The 19,540-nt window shown below is 47.4% G+C and overlaps 1 protein-coding gene across 2 annotated transcripts in view; it reads left to right on the forward strand.

The window, feature by feature from the left end:
* Nucleotides 1-19,540, forward strand: part of lad1 (ladinin) — a 106,492-nt gene that overhangs the window by 78,881 nt on the left and 8,071 nt on the right. For both annotated transcript variants that reach the window (XM_071373256.1, XM_071373257.1), the window contains exon 11: nt 5,959-6,183. In XM_071373256.1, coding sequence (XP_071229357.1) covers nt 5,959-6,183 — 225 coding nt within the window. The remainder of the gene's footprint in view (nt 1-5,958; nt 6,184-19,540) is intronic.

Raw genomic sequence — 19,540 nt, forward strand, 5'->3', positions numbered from 1 at the left:
CTCCACCCATTCAGCATTGTTCACACCCTCTTAAGCTTTAGCCCCACCCATCTCTTTAAGAGTTGATCCGAGCGTACTTTTTGAATTTATTTTCTATTTTATTTCACCTTTATTTAACTAGGCAAGTCAGTTAAGAACAAATTCTCATTTACAATGACAGCCTACACCGGCCAAACCCGGACGACGCTGGGCCAATTGTGTGCCCTATGGGACTCCCAATCACGGTCGGATGTGATTCAGCCTGGATTCGTTTCTGCTGTCAAAATTTATGACATAACCAACTGTTGCCACGAGAACCAGCTTTTGGTTGGTCTTAAATATCTGCTCGGCCTAGTGCAACAGGGATGGTTGGTCTTAAATATCTGCTCGGCCTAGTGCAACAGGGATGGTTGGTCTTAAATATCTGCTCGGCCTAGTGCAACAGGGATGGTTGGTCTTAAATATCTGCTCGGCCTAGTGCAACAAGGATGGTTGGTCTTAAATATCTGCTCGGCCTAGTGCAACAGGGATGGTTGGTCTTAAATATCCCTATCAGCGCTGCCTGAAATTAGCACTTTGGATCTTGTTCTTAAGGACACGTCTCAAATATGTCCGCCCATCTGAGCACAAGTCAAGCTGGTATAAGACAGGTATATTATAACCTGGGCTGGTATAAGACAGGTATATTATAACCTGGGCTGGTATAAGACAGGTATATTATAACCTGGGCTGGTATAAGACAGGTATATTATAACCTGGGCTGATATAAGACAGGTATATTATAACCTGGGCTGATATAAGACAGGTATATTATAACCTGGGCTGGTATAAGACAGGTATATTATAACCTGGGCTGGTATAAGACAGGTATATTATAACCTGGACTGATATAAGACAGGTATATTATAACCTGGGCTGGTATAAGACAGGTATATTATAACCTGGGCTGGTATAAGACAGGTATATTATAACCTGGACTGATATAAGACAGGTATATTATAACCTGGGCTGGTATAAGACAGGTATATTATAACCTGGACTGGTATAAGACAGGTATATTATAACCTGGGCTGGTATAAGACAGGTATATTATAACCTGGGCTGGTATAAGACAGGTATATTATAACCTGGGCTGGTATAAGACAGGTATATTATAACCTGTGCTGGTATAAGACAGGTATATTATAACCTGGACTGGTATAAGACAGGTATATTATAACCTGGGCTGGTATAAGACAGGTAAATTATAACCTGGGCTGGTATAAGACAGGTATATTATAACCTGGGCTGATATAAGACAGGTATATTATAACCTGGGCTGATATAAGACAGGTATATTATAACCTGGGCTGGTATAAGACAGGTATATTATAACCTGGACTGGTATAAGACAGGTATATTATAACCTGGACTGGTATAAGACAGGTATATTATAACCTGGGCTGGTATAAGACAGGTATATTATAACCTGGGCTGGTATAAGACAGGTATATTATAACCTGGGCTGATATAAGACAGGTATATTATAACCTGGGCTGGTATAAGACAGGTATATTATAACCTGGGCTGATATAAGACAGGTATATTATAACCTGGACTGGTATAAGACAGGTATATTATAACCTGGGCTGGTATAAGACAGGTATATTATAACCTGGGCTGGTATAAGACAGGTATATTATAACCTGGGCTGGTGTAAGACAGGTATATTATAACCTGGGCTGATATAAGACAGGTATATTATAACCTGGGCTGGTATAAGACAGGTATATTATAACCTGGGCTGGTATAAGACAGGTATATTATAACCTGGGCTGGTATAAGACAGGTATATTATAACCTGGGCTGATATAAGACAGGTATATTATAACCTGGGCTGATATAAGACAGGTATATTATAACCTGGGCTGGTATAAGACAGGTATATTATAACCTGGGCTGATATAAGACAGGTATATTATAACCTGGGCTGATATAAGACAGGTATATTATAACCTGGGCTGATAAAAGACAGGTATATTATAACCTGGGCTGATATAAGACAGGTATATTATAACCTGGGCTGGTATAAGACAGGTATATTATAACCTGGGCTGATATAAGACAGGTATATTATAACCTGGGCTGGTATAAGACAGGTATATTATAACCTGGGCTGATATAAGACAGGTATATTATAACCTGGACTGGTATAAGACAGGTATATTATAACCTGGGCTGGTATAAGACAGGTATATTATAACCTGGGCTGGTATAAGACAGGTATATTATAACCTGGGCTGGTGTAAGACAGGTATATTATAACCTGGGCTGATATAAGACAGGTATATTATAACCTGGGCTGGTATAAGACAGGTATATTATAACCTGGGCTGGTATAAGACATGTATATTATAACCTGGGCTGGTATAAGACAGGTATATTATAACCTGGGCTGATATAAGACAGGTATATTATAACCTGGACTGATATAAGACAGGTATATTATAACCTGGGCTGGTATAAGACAGGTATATTATAACCTGGGCTGGTGTAAGACAGGTATATTATAACCTGGGCTGATATAAGACAGGTATATTATAACCTGGGCTGATATAAGACAGGTATATTATAACCTGGGCTGGTATAAGACAGGTATATTATAACCTGGGCTGGTATAAGACAGGTATATTATAACCTGGGCTGGTATAAGACAGGTATATTATAACCTGGGCTGGTTTAAGACAGGTATATTATAACCTGGACTGGTATAAGACAGTTATATTATAACCTGGGCTGGTATAAGACAGGTATATTATAACCTGGGCTGGTATAAGACAGGTATATTATAACCTGGGCTGGTATAAGACAGGTATATTATAACCTGGGCTGGTATAAGACAGGTATATTATAACCTGGGCTGATATAAGACAGGTATATTATAACCTGGGCTGATATAAGACAGGTATATTATAACCTGGGCTGGTATAAGACAGGTATATTATAACCTGGGCTGGTATAAGACAGGTATATTATAACCTGGACTGATATAAGACAGGTATATTATAACCTGGGCTGGTATAAGACAGGTATATTATAACCTGGACTGGTATAAGACAGGTATATTATAACCTGGGCTGGTATAAGACAGGTATATTATAACCTGGGCTGGTATAAGACAGGTATATTATAACCTGGGCTGGTATAAGACAGGTATATTATAACCTGTGCTGGTATAAGACAGGTATATTATAACCTGGACTGGTATAAGACAGGTATATTATAACCTGGGCTGGTATAAGACAGGTAAATTATAACCTGGGCTGGTATAAGACAGGTATATTATAACCTGGGCTGATATAAGACAGGTATATTATAACCTGGGCTGATATAAGACAGGTATATTATAACCTGGGCTGGTATAAGACAGGTATATTATAACCTGGACTGGTATAAGACAGGTATATTATAACCTGGACTGGTATAAGACAGGTATATTATAACCTGGGCTGATATAAGACAGGTATATTATAACCTGGGCTGATATAAGACAGGTATATTATAACCTGGGCTGATATAAGACAGGTATATTATAACCTGGGCTGATATAAGACAGGTATATTATAACCTGGGCTGGTATAAGACAGGTATATTATAACCTGGACTGGTATAAGACAGGTATATTATAACCTGGGCTGATATAAGACAGGTATATTATAACCTGGGCTGGTATAAAACAGGTATATTATAACCTGGGCTGGTATAAGACAGGTATATTATAACCTGGGCTGGTATAAGACAGGTATATTATAACCTGGGCTGGTATAAGACAGGTATATTATAACCTGGACTGGTATAAGACAGGTATATTATAACCTGGGCTGATATAAGACAGGTATATTATAACCTGGGCTGGTATAAGACAGGTATATTATAACCTGGGCTGGTATAAGACAGGTATATTATAACCTGGGCTGGTATAAGACAGGTATATTATAACCTGGGCTGGTATAAGACAGGTATATTATAACCTGGACTGGTATAAGACAGTTATATTATAACCTGGGCTGGTATAAGACAGGTATATTATAACCTGGGCTGGTATAAGACAGGTATATTATAACCTGGGCTGGTATAAGACAGGTATATTATAACCTGGGCTGGTATAAGACAGGTATATTATAACCTGGGCTGATATAAGACAGGTATATTATAACCTGGGCTGATATAAGACAGGTATATTATAACCTGGGCTGGTATAAGACAGGTATATTATAACCTGGGCTGGTATAAGACAGGTATATTATAACCTGGACTGATATAAGACAGGTATATTATAACCTGGGCTGGTATAAGACAGGTATATTATAACCTGGACTGGTATAAGACAGGTATATTATAACCTGGGCTGGTATAAGACAGGTATATTATAACCTGGGCTGGTATAAGACAGGTATATTATAACCTGGGCTGGTATAAGACAGGTATATTATAACCTGTGCTGGTATAAGACAGGTATATTATAACCTGGACTGGTATAAGACAGGTATATTATAACCTGGGCTGGTATAAGACAGGTAAATTATAACCTGGGCTGGTATAAGACAGGTATATTATAACCTGGGCTGATATAAGACAGGTATATTATAACCTGGGCTGGTATAAGACAGGTATATTATAACCTGGGCTGGTATAAGACAGGTATATTATAACCTGGGCTGGTATAAGACAGGTATATTATAACCTGGACTGATATAAGACAGGTATATTATAACCTGGGCTGGTATAAGACAGGTATATTATAACCTGGACTGGTATAAGACAGGTATATTATAACCTGGGCTGGTATAAGACAGGTATATTATAACCTGGGCTGGTATAAGACAGGTATTTTATAACCTGGGCTGGTATAAGACAGGTATATTATAACCTGGGCTGGTATAAGACAGGTATATTATAACCTGGGCTGGTATAAGACAGGTATATTATAACCTGGGCTGGTATAAGACAGGTATATTATAACCTGGGCTGGTATAAGACAGGTATATTATAACCTGGGCTGGTATAAGACAGGTATATTATAACCTGGGCTGGTATAAGACAGGTATATTATAACCTGGGCTGATATAAGACAGGTATATTATAACCTGGGCTGGTATAAGACAGGTATATTATAACCTGGGCTGGTGTAAGACAGGTATATTATAACCTGGGCTGATATAAGACAGGTATATTATAACCTGGGCTGATATAAGACAGGTATATTATAACCTGGGCTGGTATAAGACAGGTATATTATAACCTGGGCTGGTATAAGACAGGTATATTATAACCTGGACTGGTATAAGACAGGTATATTATAACCTGGGCTGGAAAATGCCCGTGCGAATGTATTTACATGCCCAAATTGCAAACTAAAGTGCGTTTGACAATATCGCCGTAAACACCAGCCGAAAATAGAGCCCTATGTCTGATATTTGTCTCAAATGTTGTTACTCCTGATGCTGTCTTGGTATCTCTTGAAAAATAGATTTTATCTCAATAACTCTAACCTGGATAAATAAAGAATAACAATTTAAATTAAAATTAAAATGGTCTCTAACCCTAACCCTCTCTGTCTTACCCTAACCCTCTTTGTCTCTCTGTCTTACCCTAACCCTCTCTGTCTTACCCTAACCCTCTTTGTCTTACCCTAACCCTCTCTGTCTTACCCTAACCCTCTCTGTCTTACCCTAACCCTCTCTGTCTTACCCTAACCCTCTCTGTCTTACCCTAACCCTCTCTGTCTTACCCTAACCCTCTCTGTCTTACCCTAACCCTCTTTGTCTTACCCTAACCCTCTCTGTCTTACCCTAACCCTCTCTGTCTTACCCTAACCCTCTCTGTCTTACCCTAACCCTCTTTGTCTTACCCTAATCCTCTCTGTCTTAACCTAACGCTCTCTGTCTTAACCTAACGCTCTCTGTCTTAACCTAACCCTCCCTGTCTCTAATCCTGTAGAAGTCTGAGTCTCTGCGTTCTCCCGACATTGCCCAGAGGACCCTGTTCCTGCTGGATGAGGTTTCGAAGAAGAGATGCCTATTTGAAAAGGATCAGGCAGCAGCTCCATGCAGCCCTGGGGTCCTCAGACAGGAACCTCGCAGATTCGCGTCTGGGATCTCCGACCGCATCAACCGCTGGGTCAGCAAGAACAACAGACCTGGTGGCTCTGCCCACAAACCCATGGTGAGTACATAGCCCCTCCCACAACTAACTCCACCCACAGCCCAAATAGCCCCTCCCACTTATTCACCAGTGTTACTTACAACCCAACTGGCTCCACCCACAACCCCACAGTGTGGCAGAACACTCAGACAACCATCGTACCACGTTCCAGGAAGTAGGTCAATTCAGGAAGTTAATTAAAATTGTCATAAAATATAATCTGCATTCATGGATGTGATGGATGATGGCACTAAGCCAACAGTGGTTTAATGATAAAGGTTATTACCAGGTCTAACCGCTAGATCACAGCTTCATCAGTGCAGCACTAGGGAGCCCTGTCTCTGCTCTGACTGTGGTGTGGATACAGACAGACACACACACTGACTGACTGACACGTTAAGCGTGTAAGCTGGTGTCTGCACCTGGCCCAACACAGCTCCATCCTCTATAGTGTTTTCACCTGGCCCAACACAGCTCCATCCTCTATAGTGTCTTCACTTGGCCCAACACAGCCCCATCCTCTATAGTGTCTGCACTTGGCCTAACACAGCTCCATACTCTATAGCACAGGTGTCAAACTCATTCCACGGGGGGCCGAGTGTCTGCGGGTTTTCGCTCCTCCCTTGTACTTGATTGATGAATTAACATCACTAATTAGTTAGGAACTCCCCACACCTGGTTGTCTAGGGCTTTATTGAGAGGAAAAACCAAAAACCTGCAGACACTAGGCCCTCCGTGGAATGAGTTTGACACCCCTGCTCTATAGTGTCTTCACTTGGCCCAACACAGCTCCATCCTCTATAGTGTATGCTCTTGGCCCAACACAGCTCCATACTCTATAGTGTCTGCACTTGGCCCAACACATCTCCATCCTCTATAGTGTCTGCACCTGGCCCAACATAGCTCCATCCTCTATGGTGTCTTCACTTGGCCCAACACAGCTCCATCCTCTATGGTGTCTTCACTTGGCCCAACACAGCTCCATCCTCTATAGTGTCTTCACCTGGCCCAACACAGCTCCATCCTCTATAGTGTCAGCACTTGGCCCAACACAGCTCCATCCTCTATAGTGTCTGCACCTGGCCCAACACGGCTCCATACTCTATAGTGTCTGCACTTGGCCCAACACAGCTCCATACTCTATAGTGTCCACACTTGGCCCAACACAGCTCCATCCTCTATGGTGTCTCCACTTGGCCCAACACAGATCCATCCTCTATAGTGTCTTCACTTGGCCCAACACAGCTCCATACTCTATAGTGTCTGCACTTGGCCCAACACAGCTCCATCCTCTATGGTGTCTGCACCTGGCCCAACACAGCTCCATCCTCTATAGTGTTTTCACCTGGCCCAACACAGCTCCATCCTCTATAGTGTCTGCACTTGGCCCAACACAGCTCCATACTCTATGGTGTCTTCACTTGGCCCAACACAGCTCCATCCTCTATGGTGTCCTCACTTGGCCCAACACAGCTCCATCCACTATAGTGTCTTCACCTGGCCCAACACAGCTCCATCCTCTATGGTGTCTTCACTTGGCCCAACACAGCTCCATACTCTATAGTGTCTGCACTTGGCGCAACACAGCTCCATACTCTATGGTGTCTTCACTTGGCCCAACACAGCTCCATCCTCTATGGTGTCTTCACTTGGCCCAACACAGCTCCATCCACTATAGTGTCGTGACTTGGCCCAACACAGCTCCATCCACTATAGTGTCTGCACTTGGCCCAACACAGCTCCATACTCTATGGTGTCTGCACCTGGCCCAACACAGCTCCATCCTCTATAGTGTCTACACCTGGCCCAACACAGCTCCATCCTCTATAGTGTCTGCACCTGGCCCAACACAGCTCCATCCACTATAGTGTCTGCACCTGGCCCAACACAGCTCCATCCTCTATAGTGTCTGCACTTGGCCCAACACAGCTCCATCCTCTATAGTGTCTTCACTTGGCCCAACACAGCTCCATCCTCTATGGTGTCTCTACTTGGCCCAACACAGATCCATCCTCTATAGTGTCTTCACTTGGCCCAACACAGCTCCATACTCTATAGTGTCTGCACTTGGCCCAACACAGCTCCATCCTCTATAGTGTTTTCACTTGGCCCAACACAGCTCCATCCTCTATAGTGTTTTCACTTGGCCCAACACAGCTCCATCCTCTATAGTGTCTGCACTTGGCCCAACACAGCTCCATACTTTATGGTGTCTTCACTTGGCCCAACACAGCTCCATCCTCTATGGTGTCCTCACTTGGCCCAACACAGCTCCATCCACTATAGTGTCTGCACCTGGCCCAACACAGCTCCATCCTCTATGGTGTCTGCACCTGGCCCAACACAGCTCCATACTCTATGGTGTCTTCACTTGGCCAAACACAGCTCCATCCTCTATGGTGTCTTCTCTTGGCCCAACACAGCTCCATCCTCTATAGTGTCTTCTCTTGGCCCAACACAGCTCCATCCTCTATAGTGTCTGCACTTGGCCCAACACAGCTCCATCCTCTATAGTGTCTTCACTTGGCCCAACACAGCTCCATCCTCTATAGTGTCTGCACTTGGCACAACACAGCTCCATACTCTATAGTGTCTGCACTTGGCCCAACACAGCTCCATCCTCTATAGTGTCTGCACCTGGCCCAACACAGCTCCATCCACTATAGTGTCTGCACTTGGCGCAACACAGCTCCATACTCTATAGTGTCTCCACCTGGCCCAACACAGCTCCATCCTCTATAGTGTCTGCACCTGGCCCAACACAGCTCCATCCTCTATAGTGTCTACACCTGGCCCAACACAGCTCCATCCTCTATAGTGTCTACACCTGCCCCAACACAGCTCCATCCTTTATAGTGTCTTCACTTGGCCCAACACAGCTCCATACTCTATGGTGTCTTTACTTGGCCCAACACAGCTCCATCCTCTATAGTGTCTGCACTTGGCCCAACACAGCTCCATACTCTATGGTGTCTGCACTTGGCACAACACAGCTCCATCCTCTATTGTGTCTTCACTTGGCCCAACACAGCTCCATCCTCTATAGTGTCTACACCTGGCCCAACACAGCTCCATCCTCAATAGTGTCTTCACTTGGCCCAACACAGCTCCATCCTCTATTGTGTCTACACCTGGCCCAACACAGCTCCATCCACTATAGTGTCTTCACTTGGCCCAACACAGCTCCATCCTCTATAGTGTCTACACTTGGCCCAACACAGCTCCATCCTCTATAGTGTCTACACCTGGCCCAACACAGCTCCAACCTCTATAGTGTCTACACCTGGCCCAACACAGCTCCATCCTCTATAGTGTCTTCACTTGGCCCAACACAGCTCCATCCTCTATAGTGTCTGCACCTAGCCCAACACAGCTCCATCCATCCTCTATAGTGTCTTCACTTGGCCCAACACAGCTCCATACTCTATAGTGTCTGCACTTGGCCCAACACAGCTCCATACTCTATGGTGTCTTCACTTGGCCCAACACAGCTCCATCCTCTATAGTGTCTTCACTAGGCCCAACACAGTTCCATCCTCTATAGTGTCTGCACTTGGCCCAACACAGCTCCATCCTCTATAGTTTCTACACCTGGCCCAACACAGCTCCATCCTCTATAGTGTCTGAACTTGGCCCAACACAGCTCCATACTCTATAGTGTCTACACTTGGCCCAACACAGCTCCATACTCTATGGTGTCTTCACTTGGCCCAACACAGCTCCAACCTCTATAGTGTCTGCACTTGGCCCAACACAGCTCCATACTCTATGGTGTCTTCACTTGGCCCAACACAGCTCCATACTCTATGGTGTCTTTACTTGGCCCAACACAGCTCCATCCTCTATGGTGTCTTCACTTGGCCCAACACGGCTCCATCCTCTATGGTGTCTGCACCTGGCCCAACTCAGCTCCATCCTCTATAGTGTCTGTACTTGGCCCAACACAGCTCCATCCTCTATAGTGTCTTCACCTGGCCCAACACAGCTCCATCCTCTATAGTGTCTGCACTTGGCGCAACACAGCTCCATACTCTATAGTGTCTTCACTTGGCCCAACACAGCTCCATCCACTATAGTGTCTGCACCTAGCCCAACACAGCTCCATCCTCTATAGTGTCTTCACCTGGCCCAACACAGCTCCATCCTCTATAGTGTCTGCACTTGGCCCAACACAGCTCCATCCTCTATAGTGTCTTCACTAGGCCCAACACAGTTCCATCCTCTATAGTGTCAGCACTTGGCCCAACACAGCTCCATCCTCTATAGTTTCTACACCTGGCCCAACACAGCTCCATCCTCTATAGTGTCTGAACTTGGCCCAACACAGCTCCATACTCTATAGTGTCTACACTTGGCCCAACACAGCTCCATACTCTATGGTGTCTTCACTTGGCCCAACACAGCTCCAACCTCTATAGTGTCTGCACTTGGCCCAACACAGCTCCATACTCTATGGTGTCTTCACTTGGCCCAACACAGCTCCATACTCTATGGTGTCTTTACTTGGCCCAACACAGCTCCATCCTCTATGGTGTCTTCACTTGGCCCAACACGGCTCCATCCTCTATGGTGTCTGCACCTGGCCCAACTCAGCTCCATCCTCTATAGTGTCTGTACTTGGCCCAACACAGCTCCATCCTCTATAGTGTCTTCACCTGGCCCAACACAGCTCCATCCTCTATAGTGTCTGCACTTGGCGCAACACAGCTCCATACTCTATAGTGTCTTCACTTGGCCCAACACAGCTCCATCCACTATAGTGTCTGCACCTAGCCCAACACAGCTCCATCCTCTATAGTGTCTTCACCTGGCCCAACACAGCTCCATCCTCTATAGTGTCTGCACTTGGCCAAACACAGCTCCATACTCTATGGTGTCTTCACTTGGCCCAACACAGCTCCATCCTCTATAGTGTCTACACCTGGCCCAACACGGCTCCATCCTCTATAGTGTCTTCACTTGGCCCAACACAGCTCCATCCTCTATAGTGTCTTCACCTGGCCCAACACAGCTCCATCCACTATAGTGTCTGCACTTGGCGCAACACAGCTCCATACTCTATAGTGTCTGCACCTGGCCCAACACAGCTCCATCCTCTATAGTGTCTTCACCTGGCCCAACACAGCTTCAGCCTCTATAGTGTCTTCACTTGGCCCAACACAGCTCCATACTCTATGGTGTCTTAACTTGGCCCAACACAGCTCCATCCTCTATAGTGTCTGCACTTGGCCCAACACAGCTCCATACTCTATGGTGTCTGCACTTGGCCCAACACAGCTCCATCCTCTATGGTGTCTTCACTTGGCCCAACACAGCTCCATCCTCTATAGTGTCTACACCTGGCCCAACACAGCTCCATACTCTATGGTGTCTTCACTTGGCCAAACACAGCTCCATCCTCTATGGTGTCTTCACTTGGCCCAACACAGCTCCATCCTCTATAGTGTCTACTCTTGGCCCAACACAGCTCCATCCTCTATAGTGTCTTCACTTGGCCCAACACAGCTCCATCCTCTATGGTGTCTTCACTTGGCCCAACACAGCTCCATACTCTATAGTGTCTGCACTTGGCGCAACACAGCTCCATACTCTATGGTGTCTTCACTTGGCCCAACACAGCTCCATCCTCTATGGTGTCTTCACTTGGCCCAACACAGCTCCATCCACTATAGTGTCGTCACTTGGCCCAACACAGCTCCATCCACTATAGTGTCTTCACTTGGCCCAACACAGCTCCATACTCTATGGTGTCTGCACCTGGCCCAACACAGCTCCATCCTCTATAGTGTCTACACCTGGCCCAACACAGCTCCATCCTCTATAGTGTCTGCACCTGGCCCAACACAGCTCCATCCACTATAGTGTCTGCACCTGGCCCAACACAGCTCCATCCTCTATAGTGTCTGCACTTGGCCCAACACAGCTCCATCCTCTATAGTGTCTTCACTTGGCCCAACACAGCTCCATCCTCTATAGTGTCTGCACTTGGCACAACACAGCTCCATACTCTATAGTGTCTACACTTGGCCCAACACAGCTCCATCCTCTATGGTGTCTCTACTTGGCCCAACACAGATCCATCCTCTATAGTGTCTTCACTTGGCCCAACACAGCTCCATACTCTATAGTGTCTGCACTTGGCCCAACACAGCTCCATCCTCTATAGTGTCTGCACCTGGCCCAACACAGCTCCATCCTCTATAGTGTTTTCACTTGGCCCAACACAGCTCCATCCTCTATAGTGTCTGCACTTGGCCCAACACAGCTCCATACTTTATGGTGTCTTCACTTGGCCCAACACAGCTCCATCCTCTATGGTGTCCTCACTTGGCCCAACACAGCTCCATCCACTATAGTGTCTGCACTTGGCCCAACACAGCTCCATCCTCTATAGTGTCTTCACTTGGCCCAACACAGCTCCATCCTCTATAGTGTCTGCACTTGGCACAACACAGCTCCATCCTCTATAGTGTCTTCACTTGGCCCAACACAGCTCCATCCTCTATAGTGTCTGCACTTGGCACAACACAGCTCCATACTCTATAGTGTCTGCACTTGGCCCAACACAGCTCCATCCTCTATAGTGTCTGCACCTGGCCCAACACAGCTCCATCCACTATAGTGTCTGCACTTGGCGCAACACAGCTCCATACTCTATAGTGTCTCCACCTGGCCCAACACAGCTCCATCCTCTATAGTGTCTGCACCTGGCCCAACACAGCTCCATCCTCTATAGTGTCTACACCTGGCCCAACACAGCTCCATCCTCTATAGTGTCTACACCTGCCCCAACACAGCTCCATCCTTTATAGTGTCTTCACTTGGCCCAACACAGCTCCATACTCTATGGTGTCTTTACTTGGCCCAACACAGCTCCATCCTCTATAGTGTCTGCACTTGGCCCAACACAGCTCCATACTCTATGGTGTCTGCACTTGGCACAACACAGCTCCATCCTCTATTGTGTCTTCACTTGGCCCAACACAGCTCCATCCTCTATAGTGTCTACACCTGGCCCAACACAGCTCCATCCTCAATAGTGTCTTCACTTGGCCCAACACAGCTCCATCCTCTATTGTGTCTACACCTGGCCCAACACAGCTCCATCCACTATAGTGTCTTTACTTGGCCCAACACAGCTCCATCCTCTATAGTGTCTACACTTGGCCCAACACAGCTCCATCCTCTATAGTGTCTACACCTGGCCCAACACAGCTCCAACCTCTATAGTGTCTACACCTGGCCCAACACAGCTCCATCCTCTATAGTGTCTTCACTTGGCCCAACACAGCTCCATCCTCTATAGTGTCTGCACCTAGCCCAACACAGCTCCATCCATCCTCTATAGTGTCTTCACTTGGCCCAACACAGCTCCATACTCTATAGTGTCTGCACTTGGCCCAACACAGCTCCATACTCTATGGTGTCTTCACTTGGCCCAACACAGCTCCATCCTCTATAGTGTCTTCACTAGGGCCAACACAGTTCCATCCTCTATAGTGTCTGCACTTGGCCCAACACAGCTCCATCCTCTATAGTATCTACACCTGGCCCAACACAGCTCCATCCTCTATAGTGTCTGAACTTGGCCCAACACAGCTCCATACTCTATAGTGTCTACACTTGGCCCAACACAGCTCCATACTCTATGGTGTCTTCACTTGGCCCAACACAGCTCCAACCTCTATAGTGTCTGCACTTGGCCCAACACAGCTCCATACTCTATGGTGTCCTCACTTGGCCCAACACAGCTCCATACTCTATGGTGTCTTTACTTGGCCCAACACAGCTCCATCCTCTATGGTGTCTTCACTTGGCCCAACACGGCTCCATCCTCTATGGTGTCTGCACCTGGCCCAACACAGCTCCATCCTCTATAGTGTCTGTACTTGGCCCAACACAGCTCCATCCTCTATAGTGTCTTCACCTGGCCCAACACAGCTCCATCCTCTATAGTGTCTGCACTTGGCGCAACACAGCTCCATACTCTATAGTGTCTTCACTTGGCCCAACACAGCTCCATCCACTATAGTGTCTGCACCTAGCCCAACACAGCTCCATCCTCTATAGTGTCTTCACCTGGCCCAACACAGCTCCATCCTCTATAGTGTCTGCACTTGGCCAAACACAGCTCCATACTCTATGGTGTCTTCACTTGGCCCAACACAGCTCCATCCTCTATAGTGTCTACACCTGGCCCAACACGGCTCCATCCTCTATAGTGTGTGCACTTGGCCCGACACAGCTCCATCCTCTATAGTGTCTTCACTTGGCCCAACACAGCTCCATCCACTATAGTGTCTGCACCTAGCCCAACACAGCTCCATCCTCTATAGTGTCTTCACTTGGCCCAACACAGCTCCATCCTCTATAGTGTCTTCACCTGGCCCAACACAGCTCCATCCACTATAGTGTCTGCACTTGGCGCAACACAGCTCCATACTCTATAGTGTCTGCACCTGGCCCAACACAGCTCCATCCTCTATAGTGTCTTCACCTGGCCCAACACAGCTTCAGCCTCTATAGTGTCTTCACTTGGCCCAACACAGCTCCATCCTCTATAGTGTCTGCACTTGGCCCAACACAGCTCCATACTCTATGGTGTCTGCACTTGGCCCAACACAGCTCCATCCTCTATGGTGTCTTCACTTGGCCCAACACAGCTCCATCCTCTATAGTGTCTACACCTGGCCCAACACAGCTCCATCCTCTATAGTGTCTTCACTTGGCCCAACACAGCTCCATCCTCTATAGTGTCTGCACTTGGCCCAACACAGCTCCATCCTCTATGGTGTCTTCACTTGGCCCAACACAGCTCCATCCTCTATAGTGTCTACACCTGGCCCAACACAGCTCCATCCTCTATAGTGTCTACACTTGGCCCAACACAGCTCCATCCTCTATGGTGTCTTTACTTGGCCCAACACAGCTCCATCCTCTATAGTGTCTTCACTTGGCCCAACACAGCTCCATACTCTATGGTGTTTTCACTTGGCCCAACACAGCTCCATCCTCTATAGTGTCTGCACTTGGCCCAACACAGCTCCATCCTCTATAGTGTCTACACCTGGCCCAACACAGCTCCATCCTCTATAGTGTCTACACTTGGCCCAACACAGCTCCATCCTCTATGGTGTCTTTACTTGGCCCAACACAGCTCCATCCTCTATAGTGTCTTCACTTGGCCCAACACAGCTCCATACTCTATGGTGTTTTCACTTGGCCCAACACAGCTCCATCCTCTATAGTGTCTGCACTTGGCCCAACACAGCTCCATCCTCTATAGTGTCTACACCTGGCCCAACACAGCTCCATCCTCTATAGTGTCTGCACTTGGCCCAACACAGCTCCATACACTATAGTGTCTACACCTGGCCCAACACAGCTCCATCCTCTATGGTGTCCTCACCTGGCCCAACACAGCTCCATCCTCTATAGTGTCTTCACTTGGCCCAACACAGCTCCATACTCTATAGTGTCTTCACTTGGCCCAACACAGCTCCATACTCTATGGTGTCTTCACTTGGCCCAACAAACCTCCATCCACTATAGTGTCTTCACCTGGCCCAACACAGCTCCATCCACTATGGTGTCTTCACCTGGCCCAACACAGCTCCATCCTCTATAGTGTATACACCTGGCCCAACACAGCTCCATACTCTATAGTGTCTACACTTGGCCCAACACAGCTCCATACTCTATGGTGTCTCCACTTGGCCCAACACAGCTCCATCCTCTATAGTGTCTGCACTTGGCCCAACACAGCTCCATACTCTATGGTGTCTTGACTTGGCCCAACACAGCTCCATCCTCTATAGTGTCTGCACTTGGCCCAACACAGCTCCATAATCTATGGCGTCTTCACTTGGCCCAACACAGCTCCATCCTCTATGGTGTCTTCACTTGGCCCAACACAGCTCCATCCTCTATAGTGTCTACACCTGGCCCAACACAGCTCCATCCTCTATAGTGTCTACACTTGGCCCAACACAGCTCCATCCTCTATTGTGTCTGCACCTGGCCCAACACAGCTCCATCCACTATAGTGTCTTCACTTGGCCCAACACAGCTCCATCCTCTATAGTGTCTACACTTGGCCCAACACAGCTCCATCCTCTATGGTTCTTAAATTGGCCCAACACAGCTCCATCCTCTATAGTGTCTTTACTTGGCCCAACACAGCTCCATACTCTATGGTGTCTTCACTTGGCCCAACACAGCTCCATCCTCTATAGTGTCTACACTTGGCCCAACACAGCTCCATCCTCTATGGTTCTTAACTTGGCCCAACACAGCTCCATCCTCTATAGTGTCTGTACTTGGCCCAACACAGCTCCATCCACTATAGTGTCTGCACTTGGCGCAACACAGCTCCATACTCTATAGTGTCTTCACTTGGCCCAACACAGCTCCATCCTCTATAGTGTCTACACTTGGCCCAACACAGCTCCATCCTCTATAGTGTCTACACCTGGCCCAACACAGCTCCATACTCTATGGTGTCTTCACTTGGCCTAACACAGCTCCAACCTCTATAGTGTTTTCACTTGGCCCAACACAGATCCATACTCTATGGTGTCCTCACTTGGCCCAACACAGCTCCATCCTATATGGTGTCTTCACTTGGCCCAACACGGCTCCATCCTCTATGGTGTCTTCACCTGGCCCAACACAGCTCCATCCTCTATAGTGTCTGTACTTGGCCCAACACAGCTCCATCCTCTATAGTGTCTCCACCTGGCCCAACACAGCTCCATCCACTATAGTGTCTGCACTTGGCGCAACACAGCTCCATACTCTATAGTGTCCTCACCTGGCCCAACACAGCTCCATCCTCTATAGTGTCTGCACCTGGCCCAACACAGCTCCATCCTATATAGTGTCTACACCTGGTCCAACACAGCTCCATCCTCTATAGTGTCTACACCTGGCCCAACACAGCTCCATCCTCTATAGTGTCTTCACTTGGCCCAACACAGCTCCATACTCTATGGTGTCTGCACTTGGCCCAACACAGCTCCATCCTCTATAGTGTCTCCACTTGGCCCAACACAGCTCCATACTCTATGGTGTCTTCACTTGGCCCAACACAGCTCCATCCTCTATAGTGTCTTCACTTGGCCCAACACAGCTCCATCCTCTATAGTGTCTTCACTTGGCCCAACACAGCTCCATCCTCTATAGTGTCTTCACTTGGCCCAACACAGCTCCATCCTCTATAGTGTCTACACCTGGCCCAACACAGCTCCATCCTCTATAGTGTCTTCACTTGGCCCAACACAGCTCCATACTCTATAGTGTCTACACCTGGCCCAACACAGCTCCATCCTCTATGGTGTCTGCACCTGCCCCAACACAGCTCCATCCTCTATAGTGTCCTCACTTGGCCCAACACAGCTCCATACTCTATAGTGTCTTGACTTGGCCCAACACAGCTCCATACTCTATGGTGTCTTCACTTGGCCCAACACAGCTCCATCCACTATAGTGTCTGCACCTGGCCCAACACAGCTCCATCCACTATGGTGTCTTCACCTGGCCCAACACAGCTCCATCCTCTATAGTGTCTACACCTGGCCCAACACAGCTCCATCCTCTATAGTGTCTGCACTTGGCCCAACACAGCTCCATACTCTATAGGTTCTACACTTGGCCAAACACAGCTCCATACTCTATGGTGTCTTCACTTAGCCCAACACAGCTCCATCCTCTATAGTGTCTGCACTTGGCCCAACACAGCTCCATCCTCTATAGTGTCCTCACTTGGCCCAACACAGCTCCATCCTCTATAGTGTCTGCACTTGGCCCAACACAGCTCCATCCTCTATAGTGTCTACACCTGGCCCAACACAGCTCCATCCTCTATAGTGTCTACACCTGGCCCAACACAGCTCCATCCTCTATAGTGTCCTCACTTGGCCCAACACAGCTCCATACTCTATAGTGTCTTGACTTGGCCCAACACAGCTCCATACTCTATGGTGTCTTCACTTGGCCCAACACAGCTCCATCCACTATAGTGTCTGCACCTGGCCCAACACAGCTCCATCCACTATGGTGTCTTCACCTGGCCCAACACAGCTCCATCCTCTATAGTGTCTACACCTGGCCCAACACAGCTCCATCCTCTATAGTGTCTGCACTTGGCCCAACACAGCTCCATACTCTATAGGTTCTACACTTGGCCAAACACAGCTCCATACTCTATGGTGTCTTCACTTAGCCCAACACAGCTCCATCCTCTATAGTGTCTGCACTTGGCCCAACACAGCTCCATCCTCTATAGTGTCCTCACTTGGCCCAACACAGCTCCATCCTCTATAGTGTCTGCACTTGGCCCAACACAGCTCCATCCTCTATAGTGTCTACACCTGGCCCAACACAGCTCCATCCTCTATAGTGTCTACACCTGGCCCAACACAGCTCCATCCTCTATAGTGTCTGCACTTGGCCCAACACAGCTCCATCCTCTATAGTGTCTGCACCTAGCCCAACACAGCTCCATCCTCTATAGTGTCTTCACTTGGCCCAACACAGCTCCATACTCTATAGTGTCTTCACTTGGCCCAACACAGTTCCATACTCTATGGTGTCTTCACTTGGCCCAACACAGCTCCATCCTCTATAGTGTCTGCACTTGGCCCAACACAGCTCCATCCTCTATAGTGTCTGCACTTGGCCCAACACAGCTCCATCCTCTATAGTGTCTAAACCTGGCCCAACACAGCTCCATCCTCTATAGTGTCTTCACTTGGCCCAACACAGCTCCATACTCTATAGTGTCTAAACTTGGCCCAACACAGCTCCATACTCTATGGTGTCTGCACTTGGCCCAACACAGCTCCAACCTCTATAGTGTCTGCACTTGGCCCAACACAGCTCCATACTCTATGGTGTCTGCACTTGGCCCAACACAGCTCCATACTCTATGGTGTCTTCACTTGGCCCAACACAGCTCCATCCTCTATGGTTACTTCACTTGGCCCAACACGGCTCCATCCTCTATGGTGTCTTTACTTGGCCCAACACAGCTCCATACTCTATGGTGTCTTTACTTGGCCCAACACAGCTCCATCCTCTATGGTTACTTCACTTGGCCCAACACGGCTCCTTCCTCTATGGTGTCTTCACCTGGCCCAACACAGCTCCATCCTCTATAGTGTCTTCACTTGGCCCAACACAGCTCCATCCTCTATAGTGTCTGCACCTGGCCCAACACAGCTCCATCCACTATAGTATCTGCCCTTGGCGCAACACAGCTCCATACTCTATAGTGTCTGCACCTGGCCCAACACAGCTCCATCCTATATAGTGTCTACACCTGGTCCAACACAGCTCCATCCTCTATAGTGTCTACACCTGGCCCAACACAGCTCCA

This window comes from Salvelinus alpinus, chromosome 28 (assembly GCF_045679555.1).
Source record: "Salvelinus alpinus chromosome 28, SLU_Salpinus.1, whole genome shotgun sequence".
NCBI classification, from domain to species: domain Eukaryota; kingdom Metazoa; phylum Chordata; class Actinopteri; order Salmoniformes; family Salmonidae; genus Salvelinus; species Salvelinus alpinus.